The following is a 15,246-nucleotide window of genomic DNA, read 5'->3' on the forward strand; positions in this document are numbered from 1 at the left end:
ACCCATTTGCTTCTCTAATTCACAATATCTGACATAAGCATCCCAGGGAGACGAGGTGCCAGAATGAGGTGAGGGGCAGCCTTAAATGCTTCCTGGGTGTTAGAGAAGGCGATGTCTGGGGTCTCCCTTCCCCTGGTGACAAAGCTCACATCTGGATGGAAATTAGGGAGGGCTGCTTGCTTTCAAGTCAGCCTCTTGTCTGCTAGGTTTGCCGGGAACCTGTTGGATCTTCCACCAGGCGCAGATCTTGTCTCCCAGATGAGGTCAGGGAAGTCAAAGCCCCCCATGACTATTGTGGGGTCCCTTAGCTAATTGAGAAGAAAACCATCTACTTCCTCCATTTGGTTCGGTGGCTCATCTTATCCCCCCATGGCTCCATTCTCGAAGTGATTGGGGCCTTGAAGCCTCTCTTGCCCTCCACCCCTTTCCCAAAGTCTCTCCTGGGGGTCCCAGACCCTTCCTTTCCCCCCTGCCCCCTCCAGTATCCGTGGGTACCTCCCAGCCCCTCCTTCCTAGGCATCTCCTTCCCCCCTTCGCTTCCAGGGATCCCCGACAGCACCGCCCCCATCAACAGCTGGAGGAGCCCAGCAGAGCCACATTACGTATCTCATATTAGCACAGTTGAGAAAGTCCAGAAATATTTCACAAGAAGAGTCCTCCACTCCTCTACTCCTAGTAGAATTCCTTATGGCACCAGACTTGAAATTTGAGACCTAGACAAACCAGAACTACACCGCCTTCACTCCGATCTTAGTATATAAAATCGTACATTGCAATGTCCTACCTGTCAATGAACAGCTTCAACCACAACAACACAAGAGCAAACAATAGATACAAACTCAAGTTAACCGCACCAAACTTGATTGCAGGAAAAACGACTTCAGCCACAGAGTAGTCAATGTCTGGAATACTCTACCTGTGGTTCCTTCCCCAAACCCCCCAAAATTTAATCTTAGACTGTCTACTATTGACCTCACCCCTTTCCTAAGAGGCCTATAGGGAGCGTGCATAAGCGTGCCAACGTGCCTACCATCCCTGTCCTATTGTTTCTTTTGTTTTTCTTATATGTACCCATTTCATGTATTCATAACTATGTTTATACTTATACCTATTATCTTGTAAGCGATTGACAAATCAAAAAAAGGAAAAAAGAAAAAAAATCCCATGGGTGCTGCCCCACAAGCCCCTCCCCCCCCAGGAATGGGGAGACCTAAAATGTTTCCCACCCCAGAGGCGGAATTGGTGGGTCTGGACTGGGTGGGAGGTGAAGAGTCTGGAGGGTGAAGGTTCCTTGGGTCGATTTTCGGAGGTTTCTGTCCCAGCTGGGGAGCATCTTCAGCGGAGTGGAGGGGAAAGGGTTAAAAAAGAGCTTCCTTCGCTCAAAGTCAGCAAGGAGAGGAGCCAGAAGCAGAAGAACCAATCAGAATTCCCCGCGATGCAGCATCATCAGTCTCCGGGCAGGGTCTCTCTCGCTTTCACCCATTGGAGGAGACAGTTGGAAACAGAGACAGAAGCGGAGTTTCAATGACAACAATGTCACACACAAGGCAGAATTGCAGAGTTGGAGGGGACCTCAGAGGTCTTCTAGTCCAACCCCCTGCTCGGGCAGGAGACCCTTTACCCTTCCCGCCAAATGTTTCTCCTGTCCCCTTTTGGAAGCCTCCAGTGATGGAGCAGCCACAACCTCTGGAGGCAACTTCTCTTCCGCTGGTTCATGGCTCTCACTGTCAAGAGATTCCAGGTTGCTTCTCTCCTTGTTCAGTTCCCATCGATCGGTTCTCGTCCTGCCTTCTGGTGCTTTGGAGAACAGGTGGGCCCCCCTCTTCTTTGGGGCAGCCCCTCAAATATTGGAAGGCTGCTCTCAGGCCACACCCAATTCTTCTCTTCACTAGACTAGATATACCCAATTCTAGCAAAAGTTATTTGCATGTGTTATCCTCCAGCCCCCTAATCCTCTTGGTTGCTCTTCTCTGCACTCTTTCTAGAGTCTCAACATCTTTTTTTATATTGTGGAGACCAAAACTGGATGCAGTATTCCAAGTGTGGCCGTACTAAGGCTTTGTAAAGTGGTACTAACACTTCACGTGATCTTGATTCGATCCCTCTGTTGATGCAGCCTAGGATTGAGTTGGCTTTTTTGGCTGCTGCAATTCACGGCTGGGATTATCCACTAGGACTCCCAGATCCTCTCACAGTTATTGGCATTGAGCTAGTCTGTACCTGCACAGTTAGTTTTTCTTGCCTAAGTGTAGGACTTTCCTTTTCTCTACACTGAATTTCCTTTTGTTAGATAGGGCCCAGTGTTCTAGTCTGTCAAGATCCATCTGGATGTTGAGCCTATCTTCTTGGGTGTTAGCTATTCCTGCCATCTTAGTATCATCTTCAAATTTGGTAAGCTCCCCTTCTATTCCCTCATCTAAGTCGTCAATGAAGATATTGAAGAGTCCTGGGCCTAAGACAGAACCTTGTGGCACCCCACTGCTTACTGCTTACTTCCCTCTATGTAGGCGTAGTACCATTAAGACTACTTGTTGAGAATGCTTTGCCAGCTAGTTGCGAATCCATCTGGTGGTGATGCTGTCTATCCCACTTTTTTCTAGCTTACCAAAAAGTAGATTGTGGTCTACTTTGTCAAACACCTTGCTAAAATCTAAGTCTATTATGTCCACAGTATTTCACTGGCCTACTAATTTAGCCACTTTGTGAAAGAACAAAATAAGTGTCAACTCATAAAGTATTTCTGTGGTCTTTTAGAGTTGCCAACAGAAAGGGAGGGAGAAGCAGTGAGCAGCTTGCATTCCATAAATGTTTTCAGAGATAGTTTCTAGGAGACCAAAGTTTCTGCCACGCAAACTTCTAACTGCAGAGTATGATTGATGACTCTTGGCTATGGATGTATCCCGTTGGAGAATATGAATTACGATACACCCAGGGGGTGTGGGAAAATCAGGGTCAAAGGTGGCAATGAATGATGTGTCTCAGAGTCAGCTACACCCAGGCAGTGCCACATCTTTTAACTCCCAATAAATCATTTTGGAGACTCATGATTTAAATGGGGTTAAGCGTCGCAATCCTGACAGGTAGCCAACTCTCCTAATTCATCACCATTGTCGGGAAGGAGGAGATGTTGGGAAGGAAGGAGGAGGAAGGGAAAAGGAGGGGTAGGAGGGGAAAGAGAAGAGGTGGAGGAGGAAGGGAAAAGGAGAGGTAGGAGGGGAAAGAGAAGAGGTGGAGGAGGAAATAGGAAGAAAAGGGGAGGAGGAGGCGAAAGGAAGGAGGAAGGAGAAGAAAGAGGAAGAGGAAGGAGGCGAAGAAATGAAGGGCAAGGAAGGAAGAGGAGGATGAAAAAGGAGGAAGGAGGTCCCCAGCACGGAGGGACCAGGGGATCCTTTTTTAAGCAGCAGGGCCCCAGGCCAGCATCCCTGGTGACCCCCGGGGCCCTTTCCCTGAACCCAGTGCCAGTCCCCGCTGCCTAACTTCCCTTCCCGTCTCCTCCAGTTCAAGTGGCCCTCCATCTCGGCCCTGGACATGGCCCCCCATCCTCCCCCGGGGATGGCCTGGCCCCTCTCCCCACCACGGGTTGCGGCTTCATCAAGGGCCACCGGCGTTTGGCCTCCTGCGACTCCGTCTACCCCCAGGCCCCCAACAAGGGCAGTGCCTCCCCCTCGGACTGCTGCATCATCCGGGTCAGCATGGCGCTGCAGAACGGCACCCTCTACAAGAGCATCCTGGTGAGCAGGGATGGGGAGGGGGAGGGCTTGGGGGTTTTCACACTTAACGACGGTTACACCTGGTCAAATTTCAGATGTTTGACAAGTGACTCATCTTTATAATGGTCACAGTGTCCCGAATTCATGGGATCCCCTTTTGCGATCTCCCGACAAGCAAAAGTCAAGGGTGGAGCCAGACTCAACTTAACAACCAGGTTGCTCACTCAACAACTGCAGTGATTCACTTGAGGGACGTGGCAAGGAAAGGTGTAGAAATGGGCCGAAATTCACTCATCTCGCTTAGCAACAGGAATTTTGACCTCGGTTATGGTCATAAGTTAAAGACTACCAGTATTTATTAGTTTTATTAAATTGACATGCCGTCCGTCTCCCTGATAGGGTAGGCAGGTTACAGACAATAAAAAGATAAATAAATAAGCAATTATTTTTTTAAAAAAACTAAGCAAACCACCATGTTTGTAGTTTAGCACTCTAGGTGTCAGGTGGTGCTCCATTCAAAATTCAAGAAAGAAATACTTAGACTCTTTAGATTAGAGAAAAGATATCTTTTACTGAAAATGAAGTGGTAGCATCAGTAGAATTCTAAATCTGAGAAATTAGGTGCGCAGATCACATATACAAAGTGATGAAGTTGTTCCCACCCCCCATAGTTCAAATGATTCTTCCAATTAAAAGTTGTGAATATGATCATGTGGACATCTTCAGGTGGTGATGATTGTCCGTTGACCTTGGCATATTTTGATAAAGATTTGCAGCTGCGCAGAGAAAAGAAAGCTAAGCGAGTAATAGAAACCTAAGCAGGAATTTATACTCCCCCTCTCCTCATTTACACAACACAAGAATGTAACACCTCCAGCTCTCTTCCCAGACGTTGCCCCCTCCTCCCTCCGTTACTTATGGCAGCCAAAAGATGCAAAGCAGTAGTAGAAGATCTTGAAGGCTGACATTCGGCCCTCCTAGAAAAAAAGACGTTAGTTCTGCAGGAGAAAAAGAAACATAAAAGATACTAATTAACAATCAAATACATTTCTAGGGTTTATCAGGATACTTTGTGCGAAAGTCTTTGATCAGCTTAGGGGCTCTAACATCCTTCTCATTAACCCACTCAGCTTGGGAAGAAGGGAAATGTTTCCAAGCTACAAGATATTGGAGCCGACCCCTCCATTTACGAGAGTCCAGAATTTCTTTAACTTCAAAATGTTGTTCACCTTCAATCAGCAATGGTATAGGAGGATCAGTCTGGGTTGGTCTCAGACCAGAAGTGTGTTCAGGTTTTAACAAGCTAACATGGAAAACCGGATGGATTCGTTGAAAAGTTTTTGGTAGTTTTAATTGGACTGTCACAGGATTTACTATCCGTTCAATCGTGAAAGGACCCACATATTTAGGACCAAGTTTCTTCGACTTTTGAGTTGTTTGCAGGTATTTGGTGGACAAGAAAACTTTGTCACCCACTTGATAATGTTTCTGTGGAGTTCTCTGTCTGCAAACTTCTTATGAGATTGATGTGTGTCATCTAATGCTTTACGAGCAACTGGCCAATTGAATTGGAGTTGAGATATCCATTTGTCTAAAGACTTGGATGTTAGGCCTTTCACGAGGAAGGTATGGGTACAAAGTCTTGTCCTGACGCCACTTTAAAGGGGGTAAATCCAGTACTACTATGTACAGAATTGTATGCCACTTTGGCAAATGGCAATAAGTCAGCCCAATTATCCTGTTGATAATTTATGTAACATCTAAGGTATTGTTCTAGAACTGCGTTAGTCCTCTCACAGGCCCCATTGGTTTGGGGATGGTGGGCGGAGCTTAAGCCCTGGGCGGAGCCTATTAACTTCAGGAACTCCCTCCAAAAGTTCGAGGTAAATTGAACCCCTCGGTCAGAAATTATACATTCAGGAACGCCATGTAGTCTATAGATATGGAGTACAAATAGTTTAGCCAACAATTTTGCAGAGGGAATTTTAGAGCAAGGTATGAAGTGCGCTTGTTTGGAAAACAAATCGGTTACTACCCAAATAACCATGTTTCTGGTGCTCTCAGGTAATTCTACTATAAAGTCCATAGAGATTTCCTTCCACTGAGCCGTTGGCCTAGCCACATTTTGTAACAGCCCTGCTGGCTTACCAGGAGGCCTGTTTGCTGATGCGCAAACTGAGCAGCTAGTCACATAAGTCTCAATGTCCTTCTTCAATGTAGGCCACCAGAATTGTCGCTTAACAAGGTGTAAGGTCTTCACAAATCCAAAATGACCAGCCGCTTTAGAGTCATGAGCTTGTAATATTTGGCTTCTCAGTGTCTCTGGTACATACAACTTTGTTCCCATCCAGGCCAAACCATCTCTAACTGTACAGTTATTCGAATGAGCCAGGAACCAATCATCAAGTTTTATGGCCTCTTTTAATTGCGCCGTCAAATCATTCGATAAATCCACTTCTTTCTTCTTTTGACCTCTAGTGACCACTGGGGCAGCTAGCTGTTTGGTTGAGACAATCGGCCATATCACTTCCTGGTGAACACTGTTATATTGAGGCAGTCTAGATAAAGCATCCGCCATAAAATTCCTTTCCTCCCCCGGAATGTACTTCAATGAGAAGTTAAACCACTTAAAGTACTGGGCCCAGCAAACTCGTTTAAGGCCTCCAAATTCTTATGATCAGTCCATACCTCAAACGGGTGTTTCGCTCCTTCCAAGAAATGTCTCCAAGTCAATAGAGCCCAGCGAACTGCAAAAGCTTCTTTTTCCCAGACGGCCCACCTTCTTTCGGTTTCAGTTAGTTTACAGGAGGAGTAGGCACAGGGTTGTAAAGTTCCCTTCTCATTGATTTGAAGTAATACCGCTCCAACGGCCACATCACTCGCATCGGCTTGGATCACGAAAGGAGCATCCATGTCCGGGTGCTTTAGCACTGGTTCTGCAGCGAAGAGTCGTTTCAGCTTTTCAAAGGCGGCTTGGCACTCCATGGACCACTCCAATGGCTTGCTAGGCCTTGGCCTCGCCTCACCTTTAGTTTTTAAGAGATTGGTGATAGGCATTGCTATCTTAGCAAAAGACGGGATAAATTGCCGGTAAAAGTTGGCGAATCCCAAGAAGCTTTGAAGTTGTTTTTGGGTGCGTGGGGGGCCCCACTCCAACACAGCCCGCACCTTCCCTGGATCCATTTCAATGCCCTCATGTGAAATGCGATACCCCAAATAGTCGATTTTCTCTTGATGGAACTCACATTTGGACAATTTAGCATACAACTTAGCAGCTCGCAGTTTCTGTAGCACTGATTGCACTAATTTCACATGTTCATCCGAAGTTTCCGTGTAGATAAGGATGTTAGCAAGGTAAACCAAAAACCCCTTGTATAAATGCTCATGTAACACCTAATTGATCATCTGCATGAATACAGTTGGAGCCCCTTGTAGGCCAAATGTGAGAACGTTGAACTGGAAACAACCCATTGGGAAGTTAAAAGCGGTTTTCCACTCATCTCCTTCCTTAATTTGAATTCAGTAGTACGATTCTCTCAAGTCCAGCTTCGTGAAAATTTTCCCCTTAGCCAGGTGGGCCAGCATGTCCTTCATCAGGGGGAGGGGTACACATTTTCCACGGAAATTGCGTTCAAATTTCTATAGTCCACTACCAAACGCTTGGAGCCATCTTTCTTTTCACGGAACAGCACTGGGGCCTCTACCCGGGGTCTAGCGGGTTGGATGAAACCACGTTCCAAATTTTTATCGATAAACAATGTCAGCTCTTCTAATTCCCGTGGTGTCATTGAATATAGCTTCAGTTTCGGGAGCGTCACCCCAGGTAAAATTTCAATACTACAGTCTGTTGACCGATGAGGGGGGAGCTCATCTGCGGCCTTTTCACTGAACACTTCCTTTAAGTCCCAATATTCCTTCAGAATTTTTTCCTCCCCCTCCAAGCCCTCGGTACCTGTGGAAGCTAACTCAACCGGATTTTGAAGCTTCTGCTGAGATTGCCCATCCCTTTCCGGTCGCTGATTGGTGCGTATGCACAATGACCCCTTCCTCCAGTTCACATGGGGGTTCCACTTCCGGAGCCATGGCAATCCCAGTATTAACGGTTGCTCCATCCCAGGGGCCACAATAAAACACAGAGGCTCTTTATGCTCTCCCATGGTAATTTCTAGGGGTTCCGTTATGAAACGTGCAGGGCAACCTCCTGCCACTGATCCATCCAATTGGCAAAAGGCTAGGGGGCGTTTTTAAAGTTTTCAGTCTTATGCCCATTTCCTCAACTACTCTCGTGTTGATTACACACCTCGTGCACCCAGAGTCTAGTAAGGCTGGCATCTCCCCTTCGGCCCCTGAAGTGGGTACCCTCAATTTTACTGGAATGGTCATGGGGCCCTTGTTTGGACTTACCAGGAAGTCATCTTCCGAGTCAGATTCACTTTCTTCAGAGGAGGTCGGAGGTCCCAGCTCCTCTCCTCCCGGAGGGGCGACCTCTACAACCTCCCTCGTCTTTAGCGCGGTTTTGCGAGGCCTCGCTGGGAGGTTTTCAGGTTTCCTCCCTCCTTTTGGCACCCCCTTTGGATTCAGCTTGACCCTGCAGTCCGCAGCCCGGTGACCTTCCTTCCCACATCGGAAACAGGCAGTGGATTTGGGTCTTGCCGTCACTCCTCCCTTCGGGGGCTTTGGGGTCTCTTGGAAACGTGGGGGGGGGAGGCTTGCTCCACCCAGAGCCTCCCCGGCATCTGCTTCGGGTCAAATCTATTTCCACCTCTTCTGCCAGCAAATACCACATCTGCAAGTCACTGGGGTCCCTTCTGGAAATGCATCTCTGGTATACGTCTTCATTTAGACCATCTTTAAATGCTTCTATCAGGGCTCCCTGGGACCAGCCTCAGATATGGTACGCCAGCTGTCTAAACTCTTGGGTGTAATCAGCCACTGACCTCCTCCCTTGATTTATGGTTTTCATTCTGATCCTGGCCTTTAGCTCCGCCAGTGGGTCCTCAAATCTTGCCCGCAGCGCGGTCATGAATACGTTATAATTCAGCAGTTGGGGGGACTTATCATTATACAAAGTCACCATCCACTCTGCAGCTATTCCCTCCAGAGCCCTGGTAACACATCTCACTTTGGCTGCTTCTGAGGTAAATTCCTCTCCATATTCTTCCATATAGCTCCAAACTTGTGCCAGGAAGAAACCCAAGTCTTTGGGATTTCCCCCAAATTTCACTTCTAACGGAGGCAGCTTGAGAGCTCTGCGCCTTCTAGGAATCACACCTCCCACTGGGCCCCCCGGGGCTGCAGCTGGCTGCTGCGCTGGCTCAGGCTGATTTATGGGGGTGGGGGAAGCTTGGCTGCCTCTGGCTGAGGCTGCTCCCCCTTCCCCTTCATACCTTTGTGCAGCGTGGGGTTGTCCAAACGCCTCATTGAGGAGTTGCCTGGCTTGGTCCAGTAAAAATTCTCTCCTTTCTCTCTCTTGCCATGGCTCCTCTCTTCCACGCCGTCGGGTAGTGGTGATTCCAGGAAGGGGGGGGGCTCTTCTGGATCCTTCCAGCCAACCCCCAACTGTTAGGGATAACATTGGTTACCTAACTTAGTTTGGGTAAAAATAATATATATAAACTATGTTAGAGAGTTTAAAGTGTATGTATCACTTTAAACTGTAAACCAAGTATTTTGGGTGCGGTTGTAAAATCACCATAAGAGGGAGCAAGAGAGCTCACTGTTTGCCTGGCTTATACTGGAATGCTGACAATGATAGATTGATGGTGATAACTGCGTGTTTGCTGAGAGAAGAAAAGAGGTTTGATTTTTCTTCATATCTCTGACTGCAAAAGAGATATATCACTGGACTGATTGATTGTAAGTTTAATGAACTCTTTTTCGACACTGGACTTTGCAAACTGAATAACCCCGGACTGACTGAACTTAGTGTATGATATATGGACCGTTTGACTATGCTATAACTCTTGCTGGAATAAAAACTATTTAACTTGCACAGTGTATCTGTCTTACTGAGTGTAAGCTACTACAACGTTTTGTCTCACATATCTGCCTGCCTGCTAGACTGCCGTTGCACGTTCTGCTAGGGTGTATATCCCTAACACCAACGACCATCTGGGCTTCCCAGCTGGGATCTCTTCCAGGTTGAGCTCCGCTAGCAATTCAGCTGCTGGCACCTCCAGTATCAGCAAAAAAGGTTGCCCTCCCATAGCGCCCAGGTCCTCCTGGTCACTAACTGGAGATGACATGATGTTCAGACCCCCTCGGAAGAAACTGGATATTTTCTCTGGGTGGGCTGGTGGATAGATTCAGAATAATGTCAGGTAGTGCTCCATTCAAAATTCAAGAAAGAAATACTTAGACTCTTTTGATAAGAGAAAAGATATTTTTTACTGAAAATGAAGTGGTAGCATCAGAAGAATTCTGAATCTGAGAAATTAGGCGCGCAGATCACATATACAAAGTGATGGAAATGTTCCCACCCCCCATAGTTCAAATGATTCTTCCAATTAAAAGTTGTGAATATGGGACTTCCGGTGGCAAGGCAAGGATGAACAGAGGGGCAGAAATCCGCTCGCGGTTTCAGCTAACCTCTTCTTGAGTTTGGTGCGATCTTTTGGGGTGCTCGAGTCCTGGAGAGACCCGTGCCAGTGTGGGGGAACCTCGGACTGTAGTGTGGGGAAGGCAACCCCCCTGCAACGAAGAGGAAGCCCTCCAGAGCCCAACGATCAAGAACAGCCCCCTGTCAATGGAGGCTCCGAAGTCCGGACTGCCACCAATGCGAAGGAAAGAGTGAGTGACAGTTTGCAAGTTCGTTGGGAAAGAGAGTGGTGGTAAAAGTTAGTGGCGGAGAGGAAAATTGGAAGAGCACAGATTGACTTTAGGCTGTTACATACTGTATGAGCGTCTGTCGGGAGCCCTAAGAGAAAGCGGCTAAAAGCGAACTTGACAAGTGAAAGTGAAGGGGCTCGGCAGACAGAAGAGAGATGGAAATAACAAAGATTTAAAGAGGAATTTAGAAGACCAGCATCAGGAAGTGACTGGAAAGATTTAGTTAGTATTTGCATTTGGACAGACTCTATTAAACCGGAGCCAGAAAGCAGAACGAAGCTGATCGGGGAAAAAAGACAGAGCGGCGCCATAGGCGGTATTTAGAACGCTGAAGTGGCTACAACAAAGTAACAGATTTAACTGACTGAACGGATACAATTTATTCAACAAACCTCTGGGAACTTGAGAATACTGCTCTATTTGAGGAGACAGTTCTTTTTCTCTCTTTGAAGGAAATCAGGACAATTGAATTAAGGAACACTAAAATACAAAGTAAAATCGGAAGCCTTTGAATGAGTGGGAACGCTGCTTAATCATAGCTGTTACTCAGCAACTTTTCATCTCCCATTTCCGGTGTGCTTGAAGTGAAAGCCCCCAAATTGAAAAGTGAAAACTAAAAATCCTATCTCCAGAGCTTCCCTTCTCTTTTTTTAAACTCTCTTCTTTGTGTATACATTTACTTAAAATATTCTCCCTTCCTTTCTATTAGTTGACGTTATGTTGAATTATGCTGTTTTTTTATTTTCTCTCGATAAATATGCATATTTAGTAAAGAAATATTAGATTGTTAAAATATTGGATTAATTAATATAGCTAAGTTAATAATAATAGAGATTGTTATATTTTGAATGGGAATATAGGGGAGACAGTAAGAACATTAAGTATTAGTTATTTAACAATTTTAGAGCTCTCTAGATTAATATCATAATTCATTGTGTGACTATATCTATGAATGTAATATATTTTGTAGTTAAGGTTACTTTACATTTAAGTTAAATCAGAGAAATACATATATATCTTACCAATTAGTTAAGAATATAGTTATTTAACAGATTGATAGATTTTGGTCAATTTTAGTAATAGAGCCAAGAACACTGAATGCCAATTTGGAATAATATATTTAGCATTGTCCAACAACAAAAACAAATCTTAAAGGAAATGACTTCTACAACTACCACAGCATTGAAATCTGGTAGAAAGGTCAACCCCACAATAACAACTACCTTGGCAACAACTTCACCTATGGCACAAAAAACAATAGAGGAAACACTACCAATAGAGAAGCAAACTAGCATCTCGAATGCTAACATTCAAGCAATGTTTCTAACTTTACAGGACTCATTGACAAAACTGCAGGAAACAATGACTAAAAACCACAGTGAAACAAGAGCAGATATTAATGAACCGAAGGAAGAGATGGGGAAATTAAAGGCAGAAATGAAAGCGGACATCTGTAAATTAGAGCAGGGTCCCAACCGCCGGTCCATGGACCGGTACACGGCCGCGGAACAAGCCTTACCGCCGCTGGTTGCTGGGCGCCACCATCTTTTTGCAAAAAGCGCTTCTGGTGAGCTTTTCCGGTAGAAAGCTCATCGAAGCGCTGTTTCATCATAAAAGATGAGGCGCTAGCTGCGTGAGCTTTTCCGGCAGAAAGCCATTTCTACCCGAAAAGCTCACCAGAAGCGCTGCCGCATCTTTATGACGAAACAGCGCCCGGTGACGCCACCGAAGCGCTTTCGTCATAAAAAGATGGCGCCGCCCAGTTGACGCCGACCGGCCGCGGCGCCCAGCTGATGTTGGAACCGGGCCGCAAGGCCGAAAAGGTTGGGGATCCCTGAATTAGAGGATAAAGTGAGTATTGCAGCAGGCCTTGGAGAAAAATGAAGTTATAATAAAAGAGGTAGAGAAAAGAACTGAACCAACGGAAAGGGAATTAGAAAGGGTGGATGAAGATCTAAAAAACGCGAGCAAAGAAATGGAGGACTCATTAGTCCTTCTAGAGATGGACAAGGCAGCAACTTACTTAAGATTTCAAAATGTGGCGGAATCAAAAGAAGAAGACCTGGAATACTTGATGGCAGAAATACTGGCCGGTCTACTGAAGAAGGACAAAGATGACATTCAAAAAGAGTTTGATGAAGTTTACCAGGTCAGTACAAATTACGCAAGATGCCACAAATGCTCTAGAGAAGTCCACATATGATTCACTAGAAGATGTGTCCGAGATATGATATATAGAACCTCTAGAGATAAAACAATAATGTATAAAGGTAAAGAAATTGTGATCCTTAAACAGAGTAAGGGAACAAAGGCGTGATTATAAGTTTCTGGTAGCTTATTTAAACCAAAAAAGAATTACATTCAAATGGCTTATTCCAGAAGGGATGCTAGTGTTGTGGAAAGAGAGGAAAATTAAAATAGACACTATGGAAAAAGCTCAGGACTTTTATGAACGGATGGTGGGCCCGCAGGAGCAAAGTAGTAGGGAGGAATTGGAAACAAATTCTCAGGAAGAATATGGTGGACACAAAAATAGAACCGAAACTGTAGGGAACCAAGAGAACACTCATTTACAACAAAAGACAGAAGGAACCACACAAACACAAACGCAAGGAGAGATAGGAATTGTTACACGACAAAGAGCAAAACAGAACTAAATAAATGGGAAAAGAAAAAAAATTACTATCAATAAATATAAATGGTTTAAATTCGACAAATAAAAGAAAAAGGATATTAACTAAATTAATCAAACAAAATGCCGATATAATATGCCTACAAGAAACTCATATAAAGAAGAAAGATGAAAAATATTTAGAATGCCCAAAATTAGGAAAGTTATTTACCACACCAGCAGATGAGGGGAAAAAGAAAGGAATTGCAGTATATGTGAAAGAGGATTTGAAAGCGGAGCTAATATGGTCGGATTCGGAAGGAAGGACTCTGGGTTTGCAGATCTGGATTAATGACATTCCAATTCTCTTAGTAGTAATTTACGCCCCAAATGGAGATCAAAAAGAGTTTTTTAAACACCTATATGGAAAAATGGTTGGATTGCAAAAAAGAAACATTTGTATTATAGGAGATTTCAACTCTATTGCTGATTATCAAAAAGACCACAGTAACGGCAGAAAGAATAAAAAGGGGAAGAGAGAGCTCCCCAAGATTTGTAGGGAAATGATGAAAGAGTTAAATCTGACAGATATATGGAGAAAACTACACCCTGAAAAAAGACAATTTACATTCTATTCAAATCCCCACCAAATATGGACACGGATAGATATGGCATGGATGAATGGGGAAATAGCAAACGAAATAAAAGAAGTGGAAATTTTGCCAAATGAATGGGCAGACCACAATCCAATTCAGATAATATGGAAAGGCAGGGCAAAACCAAAGAAAAGATGGACGTTAAATACTCAATTAATAAGAGAGAAAAAATACATTAATAAATTAAAGGAGGAATTAAATTTTTTTATAAAAGAAAACGATAATGGAGAAACCACGAAACAAAATATTTGGGATACAATGTAGGCGGTAATAAGAGGTATAACAATCTCTTATAATGCCAAGAGAAATAAGGAAAAATATTCCCAACAAAATAAATTACAACAAAGAATTAAGGAGCTAGAAACCCTACTACAGAATACCCCAAAAGATTCAAAACTGCAAAATCAGATAAGTATAGCTAAACACAAACTGAATTTAATTGAACAAGAGAAAATGATTACGAATTTGAATTTGACTAGACAAACCTATTTTGAACATGCCAACAAGCCAGGAAGATGGCTTTCTTATAAATTAAAAAGAAAGAAAGAAAAGAGATTGATATATCAGTTAATAGATAGTAAGGGAGATATATACCAGGAAATAGAACAGAAAAAAGAAATCACTCATAAATATTTTGAAGATCTATACAAAAAAGAAGAAGTCAGTGAAGATAGAATAAGGAATTATTTAGATGAAGTGAAGGATAAGGCAATTGGGGAAGAAATGGTAGAACTACTAAATAAAGATATTACTGAATCAGAATTGAAATCAGCAATAAAGAACCAGAAAAATAACAAAACCCCGGGCCCAGATGGGATTCCAGGGGAGCTGTACAAGGCAATAGCAGAACAAATTGGACCACTTATGGTGGAAGTTTTTAATGATGTTTTACAGGCAGCTAAGATGCCGGACTCATGGAAGGGGGCGTTGATTTCGCTGATCCCAAAGGAGGATATGGATCCCAGATATATAAATAATTATAGGCCGATTTCACCCTTAAATACTGATTATAAAATATTCACTTCTATTATAGCAAACAGATTAAAAAGAATGTTAAACTTGTATATACATGAAGATCAAAGCGGATTACTCCCAACTAGGCAAATAAAGAACAATCTAAGAATAGTATTAGATGTACTAGAATTTTATGAAGCCCACCCCGAGAAACAAGTAGCACTCATGTTCCTAGATGCAGAGAAGGCTTTCGATAATCTAAATTGGCAATTTTTAATTCAAAAAATTTATAATTTGAATCTGGGCACCAAATTTGAAAATATTATAACAACCATCTATGACACACAACAAGCTAATATAATAATAAATGGGGAATATACTCACCCAATAAAGATAGAAAAAGGAGTGAGACAGGGCTACCCACTCTCTCCCCTGCTCTTCATATTATCATTAGAGACATTATTAATGCAAATTAGGTTGAATTCAG

The 15,246-nt window shown here is 43.9% G+C and overlaps 2 protein-coding genes across 3 annotated transcripts in view; both read left to right on the forward strand.

Moving 5' to 3' along the window:
• Window positions 1-15,246, forward strand: part of LOC113432426 (rano class II histocompatibility antigen, A beta chain-like) — a 404,516-nt gene that overhangs the window by 49,651 nt on the left and 339,619 nt on the right. The gene's annotated exons all lie outside the window — the stretch shown is intronic.
• Window positions 1-15,246, forward strand: part of LOC113431609 (ral guanine nucleotide dissociation stimulator-like 2) — a 40,102-nt gene that overhangs the window by 14,955 nt on the left and 9,901 nt on the right. The window contains exon 3 of the mRNA XM_087958837.1: window positions 3,499-3,731. Coding sequence (XP_087814963.1) covers window positions 3,499-3,731 — 233 coding nt within the window. The remainder of the gene's footprint in view (window positions 1-3,498; window positions 3,732-15,246) is intronic.

This window comes from Notechis scutatus, chromosome 2 (genome assembly GCF_049901735.1).
Source record: "Notechis scutatus isolate UNSWTSFEM ecotype Mainland chromosome 2, rNotScu1.2, whole genome shotgun sequence".
Taxonomy (NCBI): Eukaryota; Metazoa; Chordata; class Lepidosauria; order Squamata; family Elapidae; genus Notechis; species Notechis scutatus.